We start from the raw sequence: 25,879 nt of genomic DNA on the forward strand, positions 1-25,879 counted from the left end.
ATGCGCAAGATATTCCAATCATTCTTCCTACGAGAGACACTGGGAGTAATAAGCATTCAACACCTTACACGTGGCACCCGAAGCACAGGCAGTAGGGCCTGTCCAGCCACTGCCACCGCACTGTCCATACAGGGTTTGAGTGGCTCCACCAGTGGAGGTCGTGGTGGTTGCCTTGGTGGTGGTTGTCGACGTCGAAGGAGAAGGGTTGCTGCCTCCTGTCGTCAAGCCCACCGGAGTCTCATCGGTTGTAGTCTTGCCGTAGCAGACACAGGTCTCCCAATCGGAGGTGGCCTGACCAGGACAGGCAACCGGCTCAAAGTTGACTACCACATTGTCGCCAAAAACTTCACTCTGGGCCATGATATCAAAGTGATAGCTGTATCCATAATTGTTCGTGGCGCCAACTTGAGGACACCATTGCTGATTGCCATTATAGGGGCAGAGATTTGTGACCATGACGATGATGCTCTCCCCAGCGGCCCCTCCGGTGCCACAGCCGCTGCAGGGAGCGTTGCCAGTTGATGTCAAGTTATAGCACTTGCCGCATCCTGCACCGCACCATGAGGCGCCGGCAGTGTCGAAGAGGGCCTGGGAGCCGGCGGCCGTGTAAACACCGTTACTGATGCGGAGCTATAGATCAAACGTCAGCGCAATCTCTCAGACAGCTGTGTGTTAGCCTTCACCTGCCAAGAGTATGCACCGGATGATGTTTCACAGCCACAAGCTCCTTCCTGCCCGTCATAGTATCGCTGCCTGTCTGGTTAGTCATGGTTGGGATAGCATAAAGCAAGACCATACCGTAGTTGTGGCCAGATAAGCTGAAGCCGAGGCGACGAGCCCTAGGCATGCTAGTACTGTCTCTACCTTCATGGTTGAATCCAAGCAATGTGATGTTGATTTGAGAAAAAGCACCGAGCAACTGGTTAGAGATTTATGTTTCCAGGTCATCTCAGGGCACAAAGCTCGTCAGCCTATTTGAAGTCCAGTGTTCGGCCCGCCGATCCGGCATTGCAGTTTGCAGAAGGCTAGTGCGCAAGCAACCAGAAGACAGTACACCTTGTTCGCAAGTGTTTAGCCTTAATTAGAAAATAACCTGCTCGGCAGTTGCCAGAATCGGGTCATTTTTGCCTGTTTTCATTGACTGAGAGTAAGAAGCTTTGGTGGCTACGTGCCTGTGTTTCAGGTATATAAATCCTCCGCACTTGAATAACCGTCGCGGCGGGGCTAGGCATCACGGGTCCAGACATCGCGGGATTTTCGAGAGGAGTATACACTACTACAAAGGGCATTTTATTAGGCGTGTAATAGCCAGGCTGGGAGCCGTTCTGCCACTTTTCGGCAGAATCTTCCAATAGCCATGGCAAGACTCTGTCGAGGAAACGCGATATACCTGACCAATTTAACCTACTTGCAGAAAGCATCACAATTCAAAAGAGGACTAGGTGGTTCTGTACGTTAAGGACATATTTATCCATTATTCACCAAGTTCCCAATAAGATAATAATAGCTTAGTTGACTAACAGAAGTGGTTATGTCACAGTGATCATACTACTTTAACCATTAAACAGGTTAAGTTTGGCAAGCCTATGGACGTTGTACCTTGCATGGAGTCAATTGAGATATATCCACGTATCATATGCTAAGAAATATGTCTGGTGCCTATGAAAGGAGATAAGGTGGTTGAATCAGTCACCATGACATGCTTCCATTCATACATCATGTACCCTTCATGACTCTGCTGGATAGGCATGCAATACGTCAATTGTTATATTGTTGATCAGTGTCTTGGAAAATAAATACAGAAGATGCCTCTCGCCTCATTGATCCATGAGACTTTGCCAATTACACCTGTGCATAAAATGATTCACAGTGTACATATTGCACGAGCATCAAACAAAGCTGGGTCCCACTCATTACGAATTTGCCGGTTGCAAACAACATCCTCGATATCCGATCCGACAGGGACGATGTCCAGCTTAAGGAATCCCCGGAACAAAGCATCCGTACTGCGCCATGAGGACGAAGAGGCTGCACTGCCCGATCTCCTGCTCTGGGACGTGAAGGGACTACGGTACTTTGAAGAGGTCACCTACACTCCATCATACTACTTGACCAACGAGGAATTGGACTGCTGGAGAGACACAAGTATCAGATCACAGAGCATATCCCGTCTGGAATATGCTGGTCGAAGATACTGTTCGAATATCCTAGACGATGCGTCTGACACCATCTGCAGGAACCTCCGCAAGATCCGAATCTTACTCAAGGCCCTTGACGAACTAGATCGCGAGTGTATTACTTCGCCCTGGACCTGTCCTATCCTGAACTCCAACGGACGCTCAGTTTGGTGCCTCCGGGACGATTCCGACATGTGCGGTGTTTCGGTCTTTTGGGAACCTACAATGATGGGCGCGAATGACTGAACGACCTGAAATCAGACCCCATCCAAAGACTGTGTTGTGACTTGGATCGACACTCGGAAGCTTGCAGCGAGCGGAGACTCGCACCTTTCTCTCCAGCTTTTGTTCGGGATGCGCAAACAACAAACCATCTTTCCTAGTTTGACTAGACGGCTGCAAGCAGGAAGCGCGAGTCCTATCTGTGTACAATGACCCAGATGGTATCAACCGCAGATTTATCAAGAACGGATAAGTGCGAGCCAATGAGATCATGGGCCACGAAGCCTTCTATCTCAACCTGTGGGATGCCAAGGGCATCTGGGATGCAGAGAATGGTAGTCATAACCAATATTACTTTTCTCGCAGCGACGTCCAACTCGCAGGAAACATGATCTCCTCGAGGAAGAAATTACTGGCAGTGAAGAGCCATAAGTACGACGCGAAGGATCGAGATACATTGTGTCGGAAGGCGGGACTGAAGGCGGAGGATTGTTGGGCATCAGACACCGATTACAGTGAGTGTTGCAATTGTCGTGGATTCCTTGATTTGGTAGCTGAATTCCTGATTTCTGCAGATCTGTTGTTCCTGAAGCCGTCTCGTTCGATATGTGAACAGAAGTTTCATGGTGACGTCGGTTGAGCGAGGTATAATAAGAACCAGTCCACTCCCGATTCCCCATAACTGGCATAAATAATAATCCAAGATATATTTATGCATAATTGTACACATTGTTCTGTTTCTGTCTAAATGCCGTTGCATACTACAGATCTGTTAATCATCGGCGCTGGCCCGGCAGGTCTGATGGCCGCCTGCTGGGCCTCGCGTTTCGTAAGCGCCTCTCCCATGTACAAAAATGTTTGCCTACTGACAGCTGTAGCGGACATTCGCCAGTCCTGCGCAATCCAGTGCCCTGATAATGGCAGCATCATGACAGCGCCGCGGGAAAATCGCCTGGTCAGACGGTACATCCAGGTGAAGGGCGATAAACAGCTCGAACAAACGGCACAGGACCACTCAGAGGACACGCCCAGAGCACTCATTAAGGCCGCAGAAAGGTGGATCAGTCCGTACAAGCTATCCTACAAGCATTGCGATTGGTGGCCCATATACCCGGTATGATCACGCATTACCCATCACGAGCGTATACACTGACAGTTGAAGGTTGGACAACGAATGGTCAACAGGTAAGGAATCTTCAGCCACTGTTAGTCAGCCTGCTCATAAATGTAGAATTTTCCTTGCGGGTGATGCTGCCCACACCCACTCTCCCAAAGCTGGTCAAGGCATGAATGTGTCGATGCAAGATACCTATAATCTCGTCTGGAAGCTCGGATCAGTCATCACGGGAGCGGCAGACCCCATCATTCTCGACACATACGAGTCCGAACGACGGCCAGTCGCTGAGGAACACATGAAGATCGATTCCGTCCTCGTCCATGCGTATGAGCAGGAGGCCAAGGACGCGGAAGGAGTCGATCAGGTCCGAGACGAGTATGCCGGTTTCATGGCTGGTGTGAAAATCACATATGCTCCAAACATGCTCGTTGCTAGCAACGAAAAGAGCGGAGATAGAGCGCTTGCGAAGAATATCGCAGTCGGTATGCGTATACAGTCGTTCCCGGTGGTCAACCAAGCCGACGGCTCAACCATCCCCCTATTGAACGTCCTGCCGAGCAACGGTTGGTGGCGGCTGATTGTTTTCTCTGGCGACTTGCGACGGCCAGGTGTGTGGGAACGACTGACTTCGTTTGCTGAAACCTTCAGTAACGCTCCCACTTGGCACATCGTCACCAGACTCAGAACTCAGGAAGGCGCGGCCCTCCACTCGAAACTCTCCTGGTACATGCGAGTCCGAGAACGAGCATCAACCTCCTGGATCTCCCGGATATCTTTCATCCATTTGATGACGAGTGGGGTGGGACTACTGGAAGACATTTGCTGACGATGATGCATATGGTCCAAACTTGGGCAAAGCGTACGCGGGCTATGGCATCGACAGGGACCTAGGTTGCTTGGTGCTTTGTCGGCCAGATCAACATGTGGCGTGGACAGGAAGCCTAGACGAGGTGGCAGGCTTAGACAACTACTTCTCGGAATTTTCACGACAGTAGACTATAGAATACTCATTACAATTGATATCCCGTCGGAACCCTACCACTTGTACTCATATATACAAATGGCTTTCATGAACGCTAATATACAGGCATGGGAACTCCATCCAAGTCATAGTGCCAGCTGTCGATGGACGCCTGGTCATATACACAGTCCATGGTCTTTCCGTTGTTCTTCCAGAGAGGGCGCAAGGGCCACGCGCAGAGCTGCTGGCTCTCGCCTTCATGCTCACCCTGAAGAACTGTCGCATTCAGAGTCACCGGCGTCACGCCCTTTTCGACCCATTCGATCATAGTAGCCAGATTGGTCTGGGGCCATGGACCATTGGGCATGGCATTGTTGGTTGAGCAGTGGCCGGCACCGGGCACGGTGTACAAACGGTACCATTCATTCAGAGCATCGGCACCAGCTTTGTACGACAGATTGCCGTACATAATGCTGCGGACCGACTCCCAGTAGCGGACCGACGAAGCAGTAGGAATGCTGAAGTCAGCGTCGCCATGGTAGTGGATCACCTTGCCGCCAGCCTGGTGGAAAGGTGTTAGATCAGGCCAGGTAGTCTGCAGGGTGCTGTAGTACTCCTGCATGCTCGAGATCATCCAGTCTTTCAACGTGTCATAGGTAACCCCGTCCAGGCTGTCCAGAGTGGTGCCGTTCTTGTTCACTAGCAGTGCAATGTGTTCGCCCCCAAGTTGGTCGATGGACAGCTCCCACTTGCCAGTGGTGGCGTTGTACTGCGTCCGAGCATCGTCAAAGGCGCTGCTGGGTTGATAGGAGAAATACACACGACGGCCCTGAGAGTCATGCAGTCCGTTGATGATGGTTTTGGCGACCTCAACTGCTTTGGCTGAGACAGTGCCACTCTGGGCCGGTGCGGCGGCAGAAGCGGCGCAGGAGTACTTCTTGCCAATGACAGCTTTTGGATCATACTTCAGCAGGCAAAGATCGGTTCTGGCCACTACACCATCATTCCTGCCATCCAAGGGATCGCATGCAACGATAGTCTCGTTCACAATCTTCTCCAGCTCGCAGGGTGGGGGGTAGTAGTCCAGGGTCTTTTCAACGATATTCGAGAAGAGATGCTGAGTCTGCTGGAACGACCAGCGAAACGCTGGGGCCCCAATGACGGCCCCATCCCATTCGTCACCATAGCGCTGCACTTGACTCCAGCCCTCGCGGCCACCCTCGGAGCATCCGTGGTAGTAGGAGTAGAGTTTCTGGCTGTCGGCCATGCTGTAGACGTTGCGCGTGAAGGCCTTGCCAATCAAGCTAAGTTCCCGATGAGCCTTGTAGCCGAACATGTATAACGCCTCATAGTTCAGCGTGCCGTTGGCAAGCAGCATAACTTTATCCGCATTGACCGAGAAGCCCCCAAGGCCACCGTCGGTCAGTCCAGAGGCCGCGCCGTAGATGATACCTTCCGGCAACATGCGGGTTCCGGAATTGATGGCATAACCACCTCCCCCGGTAGACAACCACCGGTTCTGAAAAGTGCTAGGAGCCGGTAGCCAGATTTGGAGTAGGACTCGGTCGCCGTCGATGCCATCGTGCGAGTAGGCCAGGGTAACATTGCAGTATTCGATAGTCGCCGTAGGGTAGTCGATGCTGCTGACCGTGCTATTAGTCACCACGCTGGCCGTGACAGAGTCCGAATCAATTGTGATGCCCTGAACAAACTCTGAGGGGGGCAACGCATTTTGAACATAAGAAACAGTGCAGAGCTCCTCGAGTGTTGAGGGAGTCGCTGCATAGGCCACAGCAGTAAGCCCCACGGCGAAGGGGCCCCAGGTAGAGGGACGCATTGATAGTTCTTAATGCTTGCAACAGAGGAGGATGATTCGGGATGAGTACAGATAGAATGACGAGGGAATACTTCTCATCTTTATAGCAACAATTCACCCTTGTACTCTCGTCCCTTTCCCCCGCTTCCTCCGAGTCCGGGGTCAGACGCAATCATTGAACTGCTCTCCCAGAATCTTCATCGATATTAATTTGTGGGGTAGCTCAGTTAGCCAGCTGAGCACGATGATCTTCATCTCCTCTAGACAAATACCATTCAATGCTCCAAAACGAGCTTCGGGGGATTTGCCATAGTCAGACATGAAAGAGCGCCTCTCCACAGCCCACCCCACAGTCCCACAACTCCGAGGTTAAGCCGGAGATTATCGCCACATGCAGCCCTGACTGCCGAACACCACTTCTTCTCTGGCTAAATCTTCTTCCTGAACGCGTGTCTGACGGCTGTATGACTATTGCTAAGAAGTATCGATGGACTGCATGTTGTGGAGCGAAAAGAATTGCATGGTGGTCAAGGATATACATATCTGATTCGCGAGCGCTCTATATCCGTCGCAGCTCCGTCGGCCATGACGGTTGCATTTAAATATCTTCTTCTGTGGCGTTTGTGGGGACCAGGGATGCTGAAACTCGGCCTCAGACAGCTCCTCAACAGGCAATCTTGAATGAACAGCCGAAAGAGAGCAACAGGCAAGATCAATGAATGACACGCTTACAGATCTGTGAGTAGAGCCGAATCTTCTTAAAGCACAGGAAGGGATCAGTAGACATGCTGACCATATCATTGACGAGTCGGAGGGCTGTATATCTCATGTTATTGAGATGATTCAATAATTAAAGGCAACTGTCCCACACAACAGACTAATCGATCTGAAACCCAACCATCTGTAGGAAATTACAGAAATGCACCGTATCCATCAGCTCCGCCAAGCACACTGAGTCCAAGCTCACTCTACATTTCCCTAACCTCATCATGAACAGGCATCTTCTCATTCGCCAAATCCTCGACCCTTTCCACCCCCGCCAGCCCCAGGCGCTCGTTGATACGCAGCATCCGAAGCCGATCCGACTCGGCGATGCTATCCTCGGCACCGCCAAAGTAGACATCAAGCTCTTCCAGAGTCTTGTCCTTGGTCTCAGGAGCAAATCTCCAGATGAAGAGACCGCCTAGGGCGCTGAAGATAGCAAAGAAGATATATGTGCCGTACTTCATCGATTTGAGCATGTCCTTCGTGGTCAGACCGATGATGAAGTTGAACATCCAGTTGGTCGAGGCCACGATGGACACGCCCCGAGAACGCATACTGTTGGGGAAGATCTCCTGCGCGAGAACCCATGCGACGGGGCCTAGGCGGGTCAGTAATTGAAACAATCATATCGGCAAGAGGAAGACGCACCCCAGGAGTAGGCAAAATTGACGGCAAACAGCCAGATAAAGGCAATGGCAACCCATCCCTGAGCCTTGTCCAGACCCATGTTCTTAAGCCAGTCATCCTGGTACAGTCCTTCGACAGTCGCGACAACCACGTGGCAACAGAACATGCCAATTGCACCGGCGATGAGGAAGGTCTTGCGACCAAACTTGTCCAGAAAGAGGACAGCCGGTAGCGTGAAGGTGATTTGGAGAATACCAGTCACTCCGGTGGCCAGCAGCGTCGTCTTGGTCGAGGAGAAGCCGAAAGAAGCAAAGATCTGAGGGGCATAGTATAGAACCGCGTTGATGCCCGTGAATTGCTGGCAGATCATTGTTCCTGTAGACGACGATCATTGGGAAGAGCAACTACAAAGGCAGAAATATATACGTACCGCAGCCGAGAACAAGACGTTTGAACATGTTGGGAGCGAAAAGCGCCTTCCACGGAGCCAGTCTCCCTCCCACACGGATGGCCTCCTGGTCGGATTCCTCGTCAAAGAGAACAGCAGCCTTGATTTCGAGAATTTCCGCCTTGAGCAAGGGATCTGCGGGACTCAGTCGACGCAGTTTGGAGAGGGCAACGACAGCTTCCTCTTCGCGGTGCTTGGTCATCAGCCACCGAGGGGAGAAGGGGAAGAAGAACATTCCAAAGAAGAGAATCCATGCGAAGATAATCTGCAAAGCTAGTGGCAGACGCCACGAGATGGTCTTTTGGCCGAGACAGGTGTGTCCGTGATTCTGAGCGGCGTTGTAGGTGCCATCGGGCAGGTAAGGATTGTCAATGCCGTCAGGATTGCAGGTGGTGCCGCCGACGTATTGCATGCCTACCAGTAGCTTGTTAGAGGTGATAGCGAGACGGAAACAGAAGGGTAGACGTACCATAGTCTAGCCAGAAAGCAATGGAGGTTCCGATAGTGATGGAGAGTTGCTGCAGCGATACGAGCGATCCTCTCAGTTCGGGAGGGGCAATCTCGGCTTGATAGAGGGGAATAACCTAGATGGCCACACAGTGAGCGAGTATACGGCGTTACTGAGAAGAAACAAGCGTACATGACTGAACATGCCAATCCCCACACCACCGATGATACGACCAGCAAAGAAGTACGCCGGAGTCTGCGCACCAGCCTGCAACCCAGACCCTAGCGTGAAAATAACCACGGCGACCATCATCGAGTACTTGCGGGAGATGCGATCTGCCAGGTATCCGTTGAACAGAGCGCCCGCCCAGGCACCCAATTCGAGAGCAGAAACCAGCCAGCCCTGGATGGTTGAGCCCATCAGGTAGGGGAAATGATTCGCAAAGTTCTCCATCACCAGCACGGGACTCATGACTCCCTGATCGTACCCGTACATGATACAACCCAGCGAGGCAAAGGCACAGGTCATGAAGACGTACGGGTTCTTCAGCATACCCACTAGGCCATGCGGCTTTTCCGCGTTGGCGCGGCCAACGACTGATTGACTGACAGCCATCTTGATGCGAATCTCTATGCAGCGCGGAAATCAAAGACGTAAACGAGACTCGACGCAGGATGTGGCGGTCATGAGAACGAGGGCAGTCAGGTATTAATAAGTCAGTTACTTCTCTCGACCCCATCTGGGGTGATATCTCGGCACGCGGGGATCCATCGGGAGTCGGGTGGCCTGGGTCTTGCAAAATAAAATGACTAGTTCCCCGTAGTAGCACACGCTACAGAGGGAGACAGTAGCATTCCGCTTTGGGGTTGCATTGTTACCCTGGGGTCGGAGTATCATCGGCTTTGGAAGTCCAGTAATGTCCATCGGAGATCGAGATGACGCGCCTGTTCGACGTTCATGACTAGTTTTATGGTGGCACTAGCTATGCCGAGTCAAGGGAGCAGCGGATACCATGTGCCTTCTATGTCCGGACCAAGGTCTTGCGATGAATTCATGGCAGCGGGGGCTAGTGAACTGGATTGGGAATGGCATCATCTGGCTGGCATCCAAGGTCACAGTGGTATCTTGGTAAGACAACGACCTGGTAGACGGTTGACGAGAAGTAGCACTATCCACTATTTAGTTACTTCGACTCGGATATGGTCAGCACTAAATTAGCTTGTCTGACTCGTCTGGAGCAGGCATTTTTAGGCCTCCCATTGCGGCTTGAGTGGCTTCAGATGGCGCTTGCTAGTGTCTTACAATTGATGGGAGCTGCCGAGAACATGAATTATGCGGATAGAGAACAGTAGACCTTGGGTGAGATGCTCGAAAGTGAGGTGGTCCTACCGTTCTGGCCTTGCAGACATTTACTGGATAGAGGCAGCACACAGAGTATGTCCTACAGAAAATTGTGATGGGGAATAAATAGAGAATACGTACTATCTAGACCGTGGCAGCTGGAACCAAGCGTTTTTAGTGGCAGGTGGCTTGGAGCTTACGACTTCTCTGACTTTGCCAATCGATGAATGTATTATCATATTCTCCATCGGGAGACGTGCGGGGAAAGGTCTAATACACTGAATCATGGGCTGACTTGACTAATTCTGACTTGGTATGGTCGACGATAATAATAATCAGAAGTTGGAGCCCCCGGAAAAGAAGAGACTGTGGGAATCAGTACAACTACAACCATCACTTGGAGAATATCTTACTCATGAGGGAACAAGATTGACATTCTATTCTCTACAGAAAAACGGATTCTGCCGATTCAGGACCATTATCCCAGAGCTACTCTTTGTTGTGGATGACAGCTCTGGGAAGTGATATGAAGAAGAGAACACCCCGGAGATCCCGATGCATCCGAGAATAACTAGATAGACTAAGGTACTAAGCTTCCTGCCCAGCGCCTTTCCACCTCTAGACCAGCTTGGCGATAGCCGACCGACTCGATAATTGAAATCATGACAGGATGAGTCGGGGACGCGGGTTCATTCAACGTTAGCTCCGCACTTGTTCCTGTAAGCGACCGCTTGGACATCTGACCATTTCGATGATTGGGTATCCTTTGGGTATCCTCTCTTGACAGACATCCACAGACCCCCGTTTCTCCTCTTGAGAAGTAAGAAATAAAGAAATAGGCCGAGTCACGGTTCTCCGCAGAACATTAGTCTCATCAACGGCATAATTTTGGCAATGTTCTGCATAACGTGCATGCCATGTGAGACACATATGATACCAGACCCAATCTTTGCGCTTGTATCCTGCTCCAGGGTGCTCCGATTTGGCTATCTTGCATGGTATTATACCGGTCCTAATGGCATAGTAGGCCCCCATCCTAAACAGCTTACTCCTTACTTTCCCCCGCACGGTCCTCCGCCCCATTTTGAGATCAAGACAATATGGATCAATGCCGCCAATCCTCATTCAACCCGGGAATGAGTGAACGAAGCAAATGATGTCGGCAGGGCCCTTTTATGGACAGTGCGTGGGGATGCTTGACTTTGAACTTCATCATCAAAATCTGAAGGACAGAACCTAGCCCCTTAATGTTTGAGGAACAGTTACTCATTCATCAGTCAGACTGTGTATGACTCGTTCGATTCCGTATAATTCCCCGGCGCGGTGCGGCTCAGATAGACCAGGATGTACGCAGCCGGGACGATAATGCATAACAAAACCTAAAGCAGAGGATCTATCGTCCTCTCAGTTGACAGCAATGTCACTTTGTCCCATCAAATTCTCATAGTATTGCCGATTCAGGCCGGCCTGCGTCCTCGCCTCATGGTTGAATGGTTCCTTCAAGGCCCCTCGAAAATGCTTCTGTGCATTAGTGCGGAAGACGTGGATTGGGTCCGTGCCTTCTTGCTGACAGATCCAGGTCAACCAGCGATGCCCCGTCGTTACATGGGTGATCTCGTCGTTGTGAATAATCTCAAGCGCCTCAACACTTTCGGTGTCCCCCACCCGACGAAACTTGTCGATTGTCATGGGATTGACGTCGAGGCCGCGAGCCTCATGTACCAGTGCAATGACGGAAATCCGGGCTCGCAGATCATGAGCTGTGGCCGTTGCGGAATCCCACAGACCATGATGCACGGGCAATGCACCAAAGTAGGAGCCCATCTCTTCCATTCGTGTGCGAAGGAGGGAGAAATGCTTAGCTTCATCGTTGGCCACCTTCAGCCAATCGTGGAAATACGTTCGAGGGAGGCCCCGGGGAGTGTCTCCCGCTTGCGGCTGCGTTTGAAAGGCTGCGAACCGGATACAGATGTCGACGGCGAGATCGATCGCCCAGAGTTCGATGTTGGCCAGCGCATGCAGCATCGCAATGCGGCTTTTCAGCGTTCCACCTTTTCCCGCGCGGGGCATCGATCGAGGTTCCACAGTCAACAACCCGTCACGTGGTGGTTGATCAGGAGGCGTGACCGAGCCACTGCCAATCGGCATCGGCGAAGCGGTCTTCTCTCTTTCGGTGAATGTAGCGTACAAGTGAGCAGTCAGTTCGATCTTGTGTTCGTGATTTGAGGTATTCAGGATATGAGCGGCCCAGTCACATAATGTGGCATCCTCATCAAGGTACTTGGCCGGTGTCGTCTGTTGCGACAGGGGCTGTACGGTTGGACGATCCGAGGCAGAGCCTTTCTTGAGCTTGATCTTCTCGCTGACGGGGTCGAGTCGCACCAGAGAACCATCGCCCGGATACTGCACAGTGACCTGACCATCACCAAACTTCACAGGAAAAGTGCATGCTTTGATGCCCACACTCGACTCCCCCGTCTCGACATTAAAGTCGTACGCATGCCACGGACACGAGGCAATGTAGGCGGAATCCTCAATATCGACGTGGGAGTCTTCCATAGGCCCTCCAGCATGAGGACATTCGGCCTCCATGGCATAATAGCACCAGCCATCCTCCGTTTCATTTGCCGCCGGGCTGCTGCCTTTGGAAGACTCGATAGTCGGCAAGCGGAACAACACCAGACGCTTGCCGTCGGAGAGATGAATTACATAGCGCGATTGCTTGAAATCGGACAGCTGGCCGAGCTGAATAGCCTTCATCTTTCTCGCCTCCTTTCCAGTTGTCGCCAGACTGTAGATCAATTTTTCAAGATCAAGCTACCCACTCATCGCGATTTGGCGACCGGGAAACAAGACAATCTCTGAAGTCACGTGGTTTACTAAGCTCTGATTGGTGGGTCGAACATTTTTTTGGAACATTGTCCAGAATGGTCTAGCGTCACTGTTGCCTGATTTATGCCTCAGGTTTCAATAATATTCGCCCCTCTTAGGCATCTACAACAGTAGAGAGCATAAGAGGGGACTCCTTGAGTCAACTTATATGGGACGGCGTTTGATTCTGCCAAATATACAAAGTATCTCAATGAATATAAAGAAAAGAGCAAACAAAGACGAAGAGACTCTAAAGGCTGTACAGAGTACTTTCGCCTTTTGTCCTACTTGCAAGTCCAATATATATCTCGGTTGTCATTCTGGTTAAGTCCATCACCAAGACTTGGTCAAAGCCATTACATTCTGCTGTCAAGTCAAGCTCCCTCAACAATTGGTGTCTCAGAGTACACTGGCAAGGGGTAGCCCAAAAGGTGCGCCAGAATTTGCAGCGCCACATAACGAGCAAAATACCGAACTTGGCCCATCCCTCCTCCCACATACCATAGACCCGGATCTATAGTTCACAGACGTCAGTTCCAGTTGACAAGACGCAGCGCAGTCACTTTCCAGAAACATACATCCAGTAGGTACATAGCGCCCTTGACATCGCCGTCCTGGTTAATGCCCCAATCATCCTCCACCTGCGTGTGGATCTCCTCGCCAAAGTATTCTTGCACCGAGTCCCGGAAGTTCCCTGTAAATCCGGTGGCATAGACAACTACATCGACCGGGAGATGAGTCCCTTCCTCAAATATGAGACCGTCTTCCGTATACGACACCGGACGGCTGTCGGACTTGACCTTGATCTGGAGCCGATGAGCGCTGCCATCTGCCATTTCCTAGAAAAGTGACTCACCAAGATCCCTCTTTAAATGTACTAAAAGAGCTGTCTGTGAGCTCCAACACAGACTTGAATTCCTAAACCAGGATCTTGATGCACTGGAACAGATGGCCAGCGAAGAAATACTCAACATGCCGTTACTACAATGGAAAATCTCCAGGACATTCAAGGATGTCACCAACAAATGCGCCTCTCATTCAGCTGTTAAAGAAAGCATCCCAGGCAGATCCATCATGATAGCTGGCATTAACTTGTGCACCACTATTAATAAGCAGCTTTATTATTTCCTTATGGCCACGTGATAAAGCATGTGACAGTGCAGTCCGTCTATAATTATCACGGACATTGATATCTGCACCCTTGTCAATAAGTAGCTTAGCTACCAGCTCATGGCCCTTCTCTGAGGCATGGAAGAGTGGGGTCCATCCTTTATTATCCTTGGCATTGACATCTGCTCCCTTGCTAATAAGCAGCTCAGCCACTGCCTCATGCCCGTTCTCCGAGGCCCGTGAGAGTGGTGTTCTGCACTTCGCATCCATGCCATCAACGGTCGTCTCCGTCTGGAGAAGCAGCTTGACAATGCTTATTCGACCTTCCTGCGCAGCCCAGGATAGTGGTGTTCGTTTTGCGTATTGTTTCAAGTCTTTCCTGTAGTTCAGGCCATCGGTATCAACTTCACTGCACGCACTTGACGGCGATTCTAGAACAGTAGCAACAACGTCTTTGTCACCGTTGGCCAAAGCAGCAAACAGCGGATATCCGTATCTCTCTCCAGAAACATGAATATGCGGATCCTTTTTGAGTCTTGTGCGGATGAGCTCCGGGAATCCTTTGTCCGCGAGGATATAGAAGAGACTCGCATTTGAGCTGTATCCACGAACCTTGAACTTTTCAAAAATATTGTTGACACTGATCCAGTGGGACATGGAAAAAGAAGATAAGAACTCGTCTTGAGGAACTGCTCCGGCCGCAGCGTTGGCGTGATAGAGAACATGCTGACTGGCATACTCCAAAAACGGGTACTCATTTAACATGCCTGATTGCAGGTCATGTCTGTGTGACAGCACCTTACTAACAGACACACGCACTGAGGTATGATTCAAGTATGAGTCGCAACATTTTTTGAGTGTCTCATGGCTTGAGCTCTCCCAGTCAAATCCAAGGTCAGGCCACAATTCATGTAGACCCCTTTCTTTGACGAGGAAGTCTCGGACGGATTCATGGATGAATTGAACCGTTGGTTGCTTAGATTTTGTGACCTCAGCAAGACCTTTTGAGTTGCTGATAACACATCTGTTGAGTCTGCTAAGGCTGCCTGAGGCACCTGGGACGCCGACATCAGGGATTTGCTCATCAGCCTGATCTTCTAGTGCCAAACCAGACCAGAGAGCATGGTAGAACTCCTGCGGTTGCAAAGGCCGTTTTGCAAGTAGAATCCAAAGGATGCAAAGACGGAGACCCACCATATTCTCCTTATCGCGTCTCAGGATGTCCTTGAACAGCTCGCTTAAATCGCTAGGTAGTTCCGCGAGTCTGTTTCTCAAAGCCAGTCCATTATGCCGATATTCCTTGTTCAGGATATCGACGACTAGGACTACCCACATGAAAACACCCGCAGCTTTCCTGAGAAGTTGACTTTGCAGGTCTTCGAGAAGTACAGGATCTTTGATTTGGAGGCGGCTTGCGACGAAGGTTGCCAAGTCGTTGCCATGACCTGACTGGTCCTCCAGTGTAAGTCGGACTCCCCGTCGAATAACTATGTAGGGATAATGTCGACTGGAGAAACAGATCCGGAGTAGGACGCCTATATTCGTGCATTGTTCTGCCAGCTCTTCAAAGTATTGGACCATGTCCACAACTTGTTGTTCGCCACACTCATCGAGAGCATCGATGAAGCACATAAAGGAACGTTGACCGAGGGTGGAAACTGCGCTGCGAAAGAGGCCCTTAAGAACGTCCAAGGAAGGGCATCCATTCTGATTCTGAGAATTAATGTCAGGGTCATCTAAAACCGCCTGGAGATCAGGGTACCCTTCAAGCAGCTGGAGCAGCAATGATTGGTACATCCCTGAGATTGACTTTTCCAGATATTCGCCTCGAGCGTTGAAGAAAAAGGAAGCAGTGATAACATCCTTGTTGCGGGATTTGCTCTTCATACTTGAGTATGTGAACTTCATGATGGTCGACTTGCCCGCGCCAGGCTTGCCACTGATCCACAAAAAGCCATGATGTTGCGTTAGTTTTTCAGGATTAATCCATGCTTAGTAGTCAGGGTGGCTGAGAAACCATCGACATGTTTTGGCGAGGGCGGTTCTGACAGTTGATTTCCGAGCATCCATTTGCGCGAACCTAAGGCAATCCAGCAAGCGCCAACGGTGTTCTTGCAATGAACATTGATCTGCACGTCAGGTGTGAGCGGGCAATGACTCTTCCCAGTTCTCCTAAGCTAACTTACGAGTATTGGGCATGCAGGTAAATTTTGCATGCGCTTTGGCCACGGGTAGCTCCTCGAGTAATTCCCTGGCGTATGCGGCCGCGGTTGCTGCAGCATACCTCTGCCATTCCTTGCTCTTGTGAGAATCTGAGTAATCGCATATTCCCCGAATTGGGAGACAAGGGAGAATGTCCATCAGTCCAGCAGCCTCCATTTCAAAACATATGACATCTAATTCTCGAGCAATGTTGTCCCGGGTAGTGCCGCTTCTCATGACTTGGTTCCCTGAGGCGATCGCGCCGTAATGAATCATGATATTGTCCGACATCCGTCTGCTTCGTGGAACCAGCTTCAACTGGTCACACCCATCACAGCTGGCCGTTGTGGATTCATGCTCATACGTCGCGTGGAAAAGTCGATCCGGGGAGCTTGGGCGACCGTATTCAGGGTGTCCTTCCAGCTTCAGCCGTAGGATGGATGGGACCCGACTGGGGTTCAGCTCATGTTTCGAACGGAGGGCAGATACAGCTGTCCCAAGCAAATGGGGAGGAATCCTAGGGATTGCTGTTCGTCGGAGCTGTCCATTTCCAACGACTTTCCCAAGATCATACTGCATCACCCTTGTTCCAACGACAACGTCACCTAAGCGCACATCACCCTTGCTCAGCACGCCGCCACCAATCCCGACCAGCAAGCCCGCGCGGATAGCGGAGAAGGTTCGCTTTATATTGGTCATGACATTCGCCGCGTTGTTCGTTCCACACTGGGCTGCTGGCAAGCACGCAATGACAACATTGTGCTGCTTGATGCTTCCCAGTACATAGGTGTTGCTGTCCTCTGCATGCCTGGGTAGGGATTCGTGGACCTCATCCAGCATGGCCCGAGCTGCTGCCATCTCTATGTGCAGCGCGCAGACCCAGGCGATGGTATAATCTTCGTGCCGTGGGGTGGATGAACTGTCAAGGTGGACAGTCTTTTGTCGCTTTGGAGGGTGATACAAGCTTGTCTCAGTATCCTCTTCATACCAAACACTTCTCCCATCCATCTCAGCAATATGTCCATCAGGTTATGATGACAGGGACGACTTTACTCGGCGGGTAAACACGGTATGGGTAGATGCTGCTGGATGGTAGAAAGGTGTCTGGTAAAAGGCGATTCTCGCAAGAATTTTCAGGGGAGCCGTATTTGGACTTGGTAGGAAGAAGAGCTGAGAGGTCGAATGTGCATCAGGCTAACCATGCATGCACAGCCACCACAGGTTGAGCGCTCAGCCTCAAAACATCAGAAGAGAAGGCTGGCACGTCACAGTAAGGTGTTCAATAGATTGTGACAAGAAAGAGATTTTATCCTTGCTGATGCAGCCTGCGAAATGTGTATGTATGTGTATACCCGACAGCCAGCAAGGTGGGGTTGGCAGCCGTACTTTAGGCAGACCTACACACACAGCAGCCTACGAGGAGGAGTTGATTTACTGTCTTGCGAGAGTTCAAATGGATATTCAAATATGCTATGTCTGCCTTTGGATGATCTCCCCTCAAACCCCATTTGCAACCGGCGAAGTAGCATCTCTAAGCTTGAGTACTGTTTGTAAATGCTCGTAAGCAAGTGGCTTCTCCTGCGACCATGCCAGCAAATGAGCTGTCTTGAGCACGTTCTTGATCTGTCGGCCATTCAACGATACTCCTGCCAAAGTCTCGAGCTGGTCATCGGAGAATTCCTCGGTTCCTGCGGTGCGAGTCAGGAACTGCTGCCAGATATGGCGTCGGGAATTAATGTCCAAATCGGGGTAGACGATGGAGACGTGAATTCGAGATTCAAAAGCTGGGTCAATGTTTCCAGCGCGGTTGGTAGTCAGGAAGAGGATGCCCTGGATGATAAGTGTCAACGTATTGGTATTGATAACGAAACAAAAAATCTCACCTCGTAATACTCTAGCATACGTAGAAAGATCGACACCAACTCATTCCTCCACAAGTCCGTTGAGTTGCGAGCTTCCATGAACACATCGGCTTCGTCGAGCAGAAGGACCGCACCCCACTTGGGAATCATCCGCAGGATATCTTTCAACGCCTCCTCTACGCTCGAGGCCGACGTCCCCAGATCTCCCGCGCTCATCACATACAGCGGCACCTTCATCACTTCGGCAACGCTCTCCGCAGTGAGCGTCTTACCCACTCCTGGCGGCCCGCTCAGCTGCATGATGATTCCTCGTCCTTTGCCCTGGACCACGTCATCAAACGAATCCGCTTGTTTTGACTGCGCATTGGCAAAGGCCAGAATCAGCGTCTTGAGATCCTGTTGACCCTGCGGCAGTACCAGGGAATTGAAGGCCTGCGAATCCCACACGATCTCTTTGACACTGTCGAGATTGAACTCCAGCCACCGTTTCTCCTTGAGCGAATATCCACGCAAATTGGGAGGGCCAGCAGTCGCTGGTCATCTGTGAGTTCCTTTCCACAGGTAGGATACACTGAGACGGACTCGTCTGGGTTGAAGGTGTTGAACGCCTCAGCGTCGATGATGATGCGGCTTTTGATGTTGAACTTGAATTCCCTTCTCATGAACCGACCCACGGCCAGGCCTTCGTAATACTTGAAATAATACCCCTTGTATTGCTCCCAGACCGCTCCACGTGCGACCAAGGCGTCGCGAACGGAAATCTGGTCACTGTGATGTCTTAGGGGAAACACCGGAAGAGCCGTGATGGGCATGGTGCCACCAAACGGCGGCACTTCAAAGTCCTTGTCGCGGAATCCAAAGTCATCACCGTCGAAATCAATGTATTTAGCTTCGAGATCGAATGCACCGGTCCGACAGTTGGTCTCGCCGGACTTGAACCGAAAGGCTCGGGGGCGACCGCCGACCATACTGAAGATCTCACCCTCCGGCTCGAAGATGGTCCAGAGAAGATCATGGGTGACGACGCCGTTGAGCACAAGGTCATTTTTACGGGCAATCGTATCCCGTAGCTCCTCTTCGAGGATAGTGTAGAGAAGTTCTACGTGCGATTTGGTCACCGAGTCTAGCTCCTGGTCACGCGCACTGGCGAATCGCTCCCATCGATGAACGAAAGGCTTGAAAGGACTGCGGAATTCCACTCGCTCCAAGGTCATGGTTACCCCTGGATAGCCATCGAGTACTTTTCCGAGGACCTTTTTCAGACACTCGCTCTGCACAACAATGGAGTGGATTTGGAGAGGTTTGCGACCATCGTAGCACTTGACATGGCGGACAATGAGAGCATACTGAGCCGACTCAGAGTTCTCATCTGCGCTGGGAAGATCATCGGGCTTCTTCTTTGTCCATGAAGTGCGACCATTGTCATCGCGCTTGGACTGGTAGAGGTTGTGAACCTCGCAGATCGTCCCTGGAGGAGCATACTTGACAGCCTCGGCCTCATCATCTGCATTATCCTCTGTATCTTTCTTGCTGGGGGCAATGGTGTTGTCGTTGATGACCTCCATTTCCTCCGACTCACTGTCTTCGGAAGGAACGCGTCGAGAACGACGTGAGTAACGCATAGTGAAGCCTAAGGTAGAGATAGATGTTTCTCCAGTCGGTGACCCCGGAGGAGGGAAGTGGCCACTCTTATGCTTAAGTGACGGCTACCAGGCAGCGGTCCCTAGTCGGAAACCAGTGAATGTGCCTTGTAGGAAATCAGCCTCGTCAGTCTCAGCATGATTCGGACGGGTTCCAGTACACAGTGCATCCCTGTCATTCACTGGTTGACGTGTTCGCTCGACGGCCTTGTGAGTCACTCCCTCTCTTCTGCCTGATTTCAGCCGCGGCTCTAGATCGACGCCTTTCAGCCTCGTCACCATCACCAATCATTCAATGTGCGGGGACCCAATTGATCCTCACGATGAAGGTTATGATATCAGCTCATTGAATCAGATTGACAAATCATGTAGTAGACATGGTTATTTCTCAATTGTTGACTCTGCTGCCTTCATCATGTCCTGCAGCACTTGCAACGCAGCATCCTCCATTCCTAGAGGCACAAAGATGTGATCGTGGAAATACCCACTGACCACATTGGTACTGATTCCATGACTAGCGAGCTCCGACGAGATGGCAGCAATTAGTCCCACGGCCTCCAGGCTGGAATGCACGGCCAATGAGATCTTCTTGCAGGGAAACATATAGTCGTGCAACCCATGTGACTCGGCCAGATCTTTAGTGGTGATGATGCTCAAGCCCTCGTCTTCTTGAAATAGCATTTCTGGTTTCAGAGATTGAAGGGGGAGATTTTCGATTCGCTGCGTTGTGGTGAGAAAGACAAACGTCTCCAGGTGTACAGTAGGTCGCATCGAAGCCAGGAGGATGGGAATGTTGTTTTCTCCTTTGCTTGGCGAAGACATGGTCAATTTGGGATTTTCCGATTGAGATGAATACAAAACCTCGTTTTAAGGATCAGATCTAGTATAAAGGATGATCATGAGGAAATGCGACCGGTGGAAGTGATGGATGAGGACACACCGACACGGGATTCGGATATCTGTCTGGAGGAACGAAGACATGATGTGTGTGCCGAGGCTATTGCCCATGGGCTCTAGACTGGTCGTCGGTGGGTTGGATATGGGTTGAACCCCCTACTATTTACGGAGTAATTTACCCTCAAATCCATGCGGGTTGGACTACTTGGGCTGCGGACAATGGATATATTACTAGACTAAGGTAGTATTCTGATTACCACCTAATTTCTAGTATTCTAACCACACCCCTATATATTTTATTTGATTATATTCGCTCAAACGTCATTTCCCGAGCCAGCACTCAGACGACCTGAGATCCAGTGCGGAGGAAGTCCTATGACGCTGTCGCGACAATCTTGCCATGCAACATCGGGTTTTGTGGCGACGTAAGATTTGACCTCTCTCGGATGGATGGTTTGTACATGTAGACATTTCAAGTCTGGGGGAGTATAGTGAATATATTGGGATGGTAATAGCAGGTGGTGCCTGATAATCCCGGCAGGCCAGCAGACATCACACTTGTTTTTCTTTTGGGGCAACCATCTGTTTTCTCTCTCTCTCTCTCTCTCTGTGTGTGTGTCTCTTTTCTCACACTCAGCTCAGTTCATCATCCTCATCATCTCCTCCCTACTGATAGATCAGTCAACTTGCGGCGATACTTAATGGATTGCGTGCTATTGTGCTATTGTAACATGACAAAGCTGGCCACTTCCCGTCAATCCCTGCTACTGTCGCCTTACACCTTCCATTCCTTCTTCAGCTGAGCGAGCCATTCCTCATAGGTCAAAACCCGTCCTTCCACCAGAATTCGGTTGGCCTCCACCTTCTGTGGTGGAGTCGGAATATATACGAAGTCCTTTGCATGGGTTGCCCTACATACTTGGAACGGCATGGCCCCAGTCCGCAGCAGCTCCGAGCAATCCTTGCAAAAGCCCGTGTCAAAGCAGATCGAGCACAACGAAATGCCTTCCATCGTCTGGAATCCCCTTCGGCACGGTCCATCACAAGTGTACCCAAACTCGGAATACTCGTCTTCCTCACTCTCCGCCTCTTTTTTATCCGCATATCCTCCGAGAGCATAAGCAATCGCAATCACATTCTTGACGTCGCCGGCAGCGAGGAGAGCATTTTGCAAATCAGTCAAACCTGCGCTGTCGTTCTCTGGGTCATCGTCGGATAAAATCTGTATAGCCCGTTTGACGGAGGGAGCGAGTAGAGCGCGCGCCTCATCGTGTCGGCCAGTCAGGCGGTACCACAGTCCCAGAGAAATGGCCCGCGCCCGCGCGGCGATCCAGAAAGCGGACGTGTCCTCGGTCTTGTATCGTGCTACCAACTGCTCCAATTGGCTGACGTACTCCTCCGCCTCGGGGGAACCCACGCCGGCATCGATGGCATGGCACAGCCAAAGTTGGGCCAGCTTGGAGGAGGCGATCACCTTGGCCGCACCAATCTCGCCTTCTTCCTTGGCGGATCCATACGTGTTAAGGATCCTCTCCCACCGCTTCGTCGCCTTGTCTTCCTCTCGGGTGTATTCGGAATAGATACGCGCCAGCGAAAGGTCCAAATTAGCCGCGACCACCGTCATGGACGACTTTCGGGCCGCTCGCGCCGCGTCGCGGTACGAACGGACTATGAGGTCGAGGTTCCCCGTAGCCTGGCCAGCGACGGCTAAGTACTCAAGGACATCGTCATCCACACTTGGCATCTCCCATAGAAAGTTGGTCAGTCGATTGTACTCTTTATCAGAAACTTGTGCATCGGCGAATTCTTTCACAAGAGCGATGGTCTCGTCGAACCGTTTCGTTTCGTTTTGGAAACGCAGGATCGTATATGTGCACGCGCTGCAGCAGGGATTAACCGCGAGAGCTTTCTTGATCTTAACATAATGCTTCTCCACTTGCCCCAGCTCCTTATAGCAGGATGCCATGCGTTCCAGTACTGTGTGCAAGTGTGCAGTTAGCCTTCTCTTCTCATCAGGCTGGTCAATGAGCTGCCTTTCCAGAAGTTCTTCTACTTCCTCATCGAGCGCAAGGGTTGTTGTCCATTCTTTCCTACTCGCGTGTGCTATGGCCATGCCTGCTTTGGCGATCCAGTTGTTCGGATCTATTGCGGTTGCCTTCCCAAAGTAGTCCAGAGCTTCGTCTATGTTTCCGGTCTGGCGCAGCACTATGCCGATCCTTTGGTACCAGCGGGATGTCTTCTCGATCTGCGCCCATTCGGCAGCCTCGACGACCTCAGCGGCAGTCGGTGCAAAACGGGAAAGAAAATCCTCATCGATCCCTCTTTGACATTTGAGATAGCTGATAATCATAGCCGCCGGGGCCGCGGGTGACCAGTCGTCTTCAGCCAACCATTTCTTGGCGCAAAAATCGGCGATGGGTCGGAAGGTCTCTACAGGCTTCTCCTTGACGGAAAGGACGAACTTGGCCTCCTCGGCTGCAAGCGACTCGACGATCTCGGGATCATCCCACCAGCGTTGAATGGCCTTCAGGTTTTCGCTTGTCGAGACCCAGCTTCTCATTGGCACCCATCTGGCCATGTACTCTTCCGTACCGAACATCCTGGCCAGCATGCTGGCGATTGCCTTCTTGTCCTCGAGCGAGGTCTCTGAGGGCTGCACTAAATGAAGGTGTTGCACCCAATTCCTTGCGGCGTAGGTCTTCATGAGGCTGGAGTCCTTCGCCTTCTCAGAAAACTCGGTATCGGTGAGGACCTTGAGGCACGTGCTGAGGACATGAGCTTTGGCATCTTTATAGACAACTCCAACCGGCAGTTTGTCCTCCGCTGCAGAGACCTTGCCTTCGTTTGGGTCACGGAAGAAATCGCCCAGGGATGCGTGGCTGAAGGTGACGGTGGTTGACTTCTTGTTCGAATCAAAGTCTATAATGTTCTCAACATCTTCAAAAGCGTCCTGATCATCGCTATCCGGTTTAGTAACATCTTCATCTTCATCGTCTGAGTCATATGCCCTGTTTGCCATAGTCTGGAGCTCCGTTGTGGTCAGACCGTCCTCGCGGTCGAGGTTGAAGAAGGCAGCGAATTGCCTGCGAAGGGCACCTTCGAGGTAAATCATCCCATCTCCCTCGGCTGACTTCAACTCGAGGATTGCCTCCACCTCGCCAAGGGTCAGAGGACGAACGGCGCAGGTGGCCCACAGCAAGAGCTCGTTGAGAAATTCCAACTCTTCATCGTTCAGACTGGCGGAGAAGCTCAGGAGGACATGGCGCAGCATCTCCTTCAAGCCCTTGGGCGCCTGCTCGAGGCTCTTACGGATACTGGACTCGTTGCGCTTCTTGACTAGCTCCTGCAGCATCAGGTTCACCCACAGAAACATGCCCTCAGCACCCGCAGACAGTTTTTCGGTAATCTCCTTTCGTAGAGCTGGTGAGACGCGTCGCAAGACCGCTGATTTCTGGATGCTGGTTTTGATGTATCGGTCAATATCAGCGGAATTTTTCAGCGTTGTCACATTTATTGTCGGAACGTTGGTTTCGAGCGCTTCAGCCAGCTGGTCGCTGACATGCGGCCGTCCAACCATGGCCAACTGCAAACGGCCGTGATTCGGGGAGTCGAGAATGTCCTTGGCCAGCTGCAAGAAGACGAGTCTTTCCTCCTCAAAGGCCTCATCGACCGCATCAAAGAGGATATAAACACTGCTCGTGATTGATTCTTTCTTCAAGAAGTAGTTGACAAAAAGGGTCCGCCACGCACTCTCCAAAGTGCTGGTGCTCCCATAATCCCCAAGGGCTGCAAGGTACTTCTCATATGCTGGATCATTGCTGCTGATCTGATAGGCGAGATCCCGCAGGGCCTGGTGGAATGACCTCGTGGCGGGGTTGTCATCCTTGAAGAAGAAGTACCCTATGGAGACATGTGAGGAATGTTGTACCCCTTGCGGGTATTCGTCTTTGAGGGAGGCGATAATGCTCGATGAAAGATAGGATTTGCCAGCTCCAGGATTACCAGAGATAAACATGACCGGGAGGTCTCGATGCAACCAGCCCTGGAACACTTCTTCGCGCCTAACCCAATCTCCGGTGCCAGGAACGCGGGATTTGCTGATCCTGTCGTACCAATCCTGTGCCGAGTCCGTCGCGGATGGTTGCAGAATCTTCTTCAGAAGATCACGTTGCGACTTCGCCGAGTCCCCATGATTTTCATCCTTGTCCTTCGCCGCGATCAATAGGTTGCCCAGCATCTCATGTACCTCGGTGACCTGCACGGTCATCTGATTGACGGCCATTCCCGTCTCTTGCACTGTGACATTCGTCGACATGACCGTGGTTTGGACTGTGTCCACCACACGCCCTGTCCGTTTGGCCTCGGTCAGGGTTTCGGCACCGACGAGACTCGCTTCCACTTTGGTCAACCTATCCAGCTTACCCACTGCCCCCTTGATGGCGTCGTCGGTGCCGAGGAGGACGTTGCGAGTGAACTTGAGCAGTCTACCTCGCTTAATGGCCTTGGTCGAAAGGGCGAAAATTTCCACCAACGTTGTGAGAATGTCGCTCAGCTTGTCGCCAAGATCTTCGGAGATTTGCTCCCGACCATAGGCTTTCAATCGGATGGTGAAATCCTGCACACATTAGATGGGTTCACGGATGAGCGCAAAATAAGGCGAATAACGGACGACCGCCCACCTTCAGTGTTCCCATCAGATCCTCAATCGCATCGTAGGAGCTCGTCACTCCTTTGGCAGCTGTCACAAGGTAGGTCACTGCGCCAAAGACAAGACTACTGGGTGGAAAGACCATCGAGGCGCCTCCGGCTGCCAGATTGCCGAACAGCTGGACTGGAATGAGTGCCGCCTGCATGGCATCAAAGATGACGCCGCGTTTGTGACGGTACTCGCTGAAGGATTTGTTACGCTCATCGATCTCTTTGGCCAGGTCGTCGACGCTCTGGAGCTTGCAGAGGAAGGCGACATCAAGATCCTCCTTGGTAATCTCTTTGTACTTTTCGATCGCCCGCGCGTAGATGGCGGGGATTTGATTGTTTTGAACTGTCATCTTGCTGAACTTGGCCTATGTTGTAATTTCTAAAAGTATGTTGCATGGGCGAGCATTGCCATCACCGGTAGGTTTGCAGTCCGATAATCTGCACAATGCTATGTAATTTAAAACCAGCGACTTGACAGTCGCGGCGTGCAAAAGATGAACCCCGCGCTCCATGCTGACGGGGGAAGGGACTTTAAAGAGAAAATGTTTGGCTAGAGCGAAGTGCGGCTGAAGAGAGGGTTAAAAGGAGGGGCTCGAACGATCGGGAGCCTTCAGCTGCTTTTCTAGTGGTGGTCTTGCTGATTGACGGTACGTGTGCTTGACTAAATGGATAGTCAG

At 51.3% G+C, this 25,879-nt stretch overlaps 10 protein-coding genes across 10 annotated transcripts; 3 read left to right on the forward strand and 7 right to left on the reverse strand.

The window, feature by feature from the left end:
• Positions 1-27: 27 nt before the first annotated feature.
• Aspvir_007884 (putative endoglucanase) lies at positions 28-847 on the reverse strand (the record flags this gene model as incomplete). Its single annotated transcript, XM_043271061.1, has 2 exons — positions 28-630; positions 701-847. 2 exons carry the CDS (start codon positions 845-847, stop codon positions 28-30), a joined length of 750 nt encoding a protein of 249 aa, XP_043126996.1.
• A 1,120-nt stretch (positions 848-1,967) lies between these two features.
• On the forward strand, positions 1,968-2,423 carry Aspvir_007885 (uncharacterized protein; the record flags this gene model as incomplete). Its single annotated transcript, XM_043271062.1, has 1 exon — positions 1,968-2,423. The coding sequence occupies one exon, from the start codon at positions 1,968-1,970 to the stop codon at positions 2,421-2,423; it is 456 nt and encodes a 151-aa protein (XP_043126997.1).
• A 247-nt stretch (positions 2,424-2,670) lies between these two features.
• On the forward strand, positions 2,671-3,039 carry Aspvir_007886 (uncharacterized protein; the record flags this gene model as incomplete). The annotated part of the gene is made up of 2 exons (XM_043271063.1): positions 2,671-2,914; positions 2,975-3,039. 2 exons carry the CDS (start codon positions 2,671-2,673, stop codon positions 3,037-3,039), a joined length of 309 nt encoding a protein of 102 aa, XP_043126998.1.
• Positions 3,040-3,147: 108 nt separating this feature from the next.
• Aspvir_007887 (putative FAD monooxygenase) lies at positions 3,148-4,342 on the forward strand (the record flags this gene model as incomplete). The annotated part of the gene is given in 4 exon segments (XM_043271064.1): positions 3,148-3,152; positions 3,167-3,228; positions 3,272-3,455; positions 3,631-4,342. The coding sequence occupies 4 exon segments, from the start codon at positions 3,148-3,150 to the stop codon at positions 4,340-4,342; spliced, it is 963 nt and encodes a 320-aa protein (XP_043126999.1).
• Positions 4,343-4,592: 250 nt separating this feature from the next.
• Positions 4,593-6,314, reverse strand: Aspvir_007888 (putative tannase; the record flags this gene model as incomplete). The annotated part of the gene is made up of 1 exon (XM_043271065.1): positions 4,593-6,314. The coding sequence occupies one exon, from the start codon at positions 6,312-6,314 to the stop codon at positions 4,593-4,595; it is 1,722 nt and encodes a 573-aa protein (XP_043127000.1).
• A 947-nt stretch (positions 6,315-7,261) lies between these two features.
• On the reverse strand, positions 7,262-9,196 carry Aspvir_007889 (sugar porter family MFS transporter; the record flags this gene model as incomplete). The annotated part of the gene is made up of 5 exons (XM_043271066.1): positions 7,262-7,656; positions 7,707-8,060; positions 8,116-8,547; positions 8,603-8,717; positions 8,774-9,196. 5 exons carry the CDS (start codon positions 9,194-9,196, stop codon positions 7,262-7,264), a joined length of 1,719 nt encoding a protein of 572 aa, XP_043127001.1.
• Positions 9,197-11,326: 2,130 nt separating this feature from the next.
• On the reverse strand, positions 11,327-17,113 carry Aspvir_007890 (Rieske [2Fe-2S] domain protein; the record flags this gene model as incomplete). Its single annotated transcript, XM_043271067.1, has 6 exons — positions 11,327-12,713; positions 13,270-13,307; positions 13,372-13,632; positions 13,979-15,842; positions 15,921-16,032; positions 16,090-17,113. 6 exons carry the CDS (start codon positions 17,111-17,113, stop codon positions 11,327-11,329), a joined length of 4,686 nt encoding a protein of 1,561 aa, XP_043127002.1.
• Positions 17,114-17,602: 489 nt separating this feature from the next.
• Aspvir_007891 (ATP-binding protein) lies at positions 17,603-19,589 on the reverse strand (the record flags this gene model as incomplete). Its single annotated transcript, XM_043271068.1, is given in 3 exon segments — positions 17,603-17,935; positions 17,989-18,459; positions 18,477-19,589. 3 exon segments carry the CDS (start codon positions 19,587-19,589, stop codon positions 17,603-17,605), a joined length of 1,917 nt encoding a protein of 638 aa, XP_043127003.1.
• Positions 19,590-19,988: 399 nt separating this feature from the next.
• On the reverse strand, positions 19,989-20,429 carry Aspvir_007892 (ACT domain-containing protein; the record flags this gene model as incomplete). The annotated part of the gene is made up of 1 exon (XM_043271069.1): positions 19,989-20,429. The coding sequence occupies one exon, from the start codon at positions 20,427-20,429 to the stop codon at positions 19,989-19,991; it is 441 nt and encodes a 146-aa protein (XP_043127004.1).
• An 850-nt stretch (positions 20,430-21,279) lies between these two features.
• Aspvir_007893 (NACHT and TPR domain protein) lies at positions 21,280-25,552 on the reverse strand (the record flags this gene model as incomplete). The annotated part of the gene is made up of 2 exons (XM_043271070.1): positions 21,280-25,119; positions 25,184-25,552. The coding sequence occupies 2 exons, from the start codon at positions 25,550-25,552 to the stop codon at positions 21,280-21,282; spliced, it is 4,209 nt and encodes a 1,402-aa protein (XP_043127005.1).
• Between the last annotated feature and the right edge of the window lie 327 nt (positions 25,553-25,879).

The sequence above is a fragment of the Aspergillus viridinutans genome, assembly GCF_018404265.1.
Source record: "Aspergillus viridinutans IFM 47045 DNA, scaffold_6, whole genome shotgun sequence".
In the NCBI taxonomy this organism is placed as follows: domain Eukaryota; kingdom Fungi; phylum Ascomycota; class Eurotiomycetes; order Eurotiales; family Aspergillaceae; genus Aspergillus; species Aspergillus viridinutans.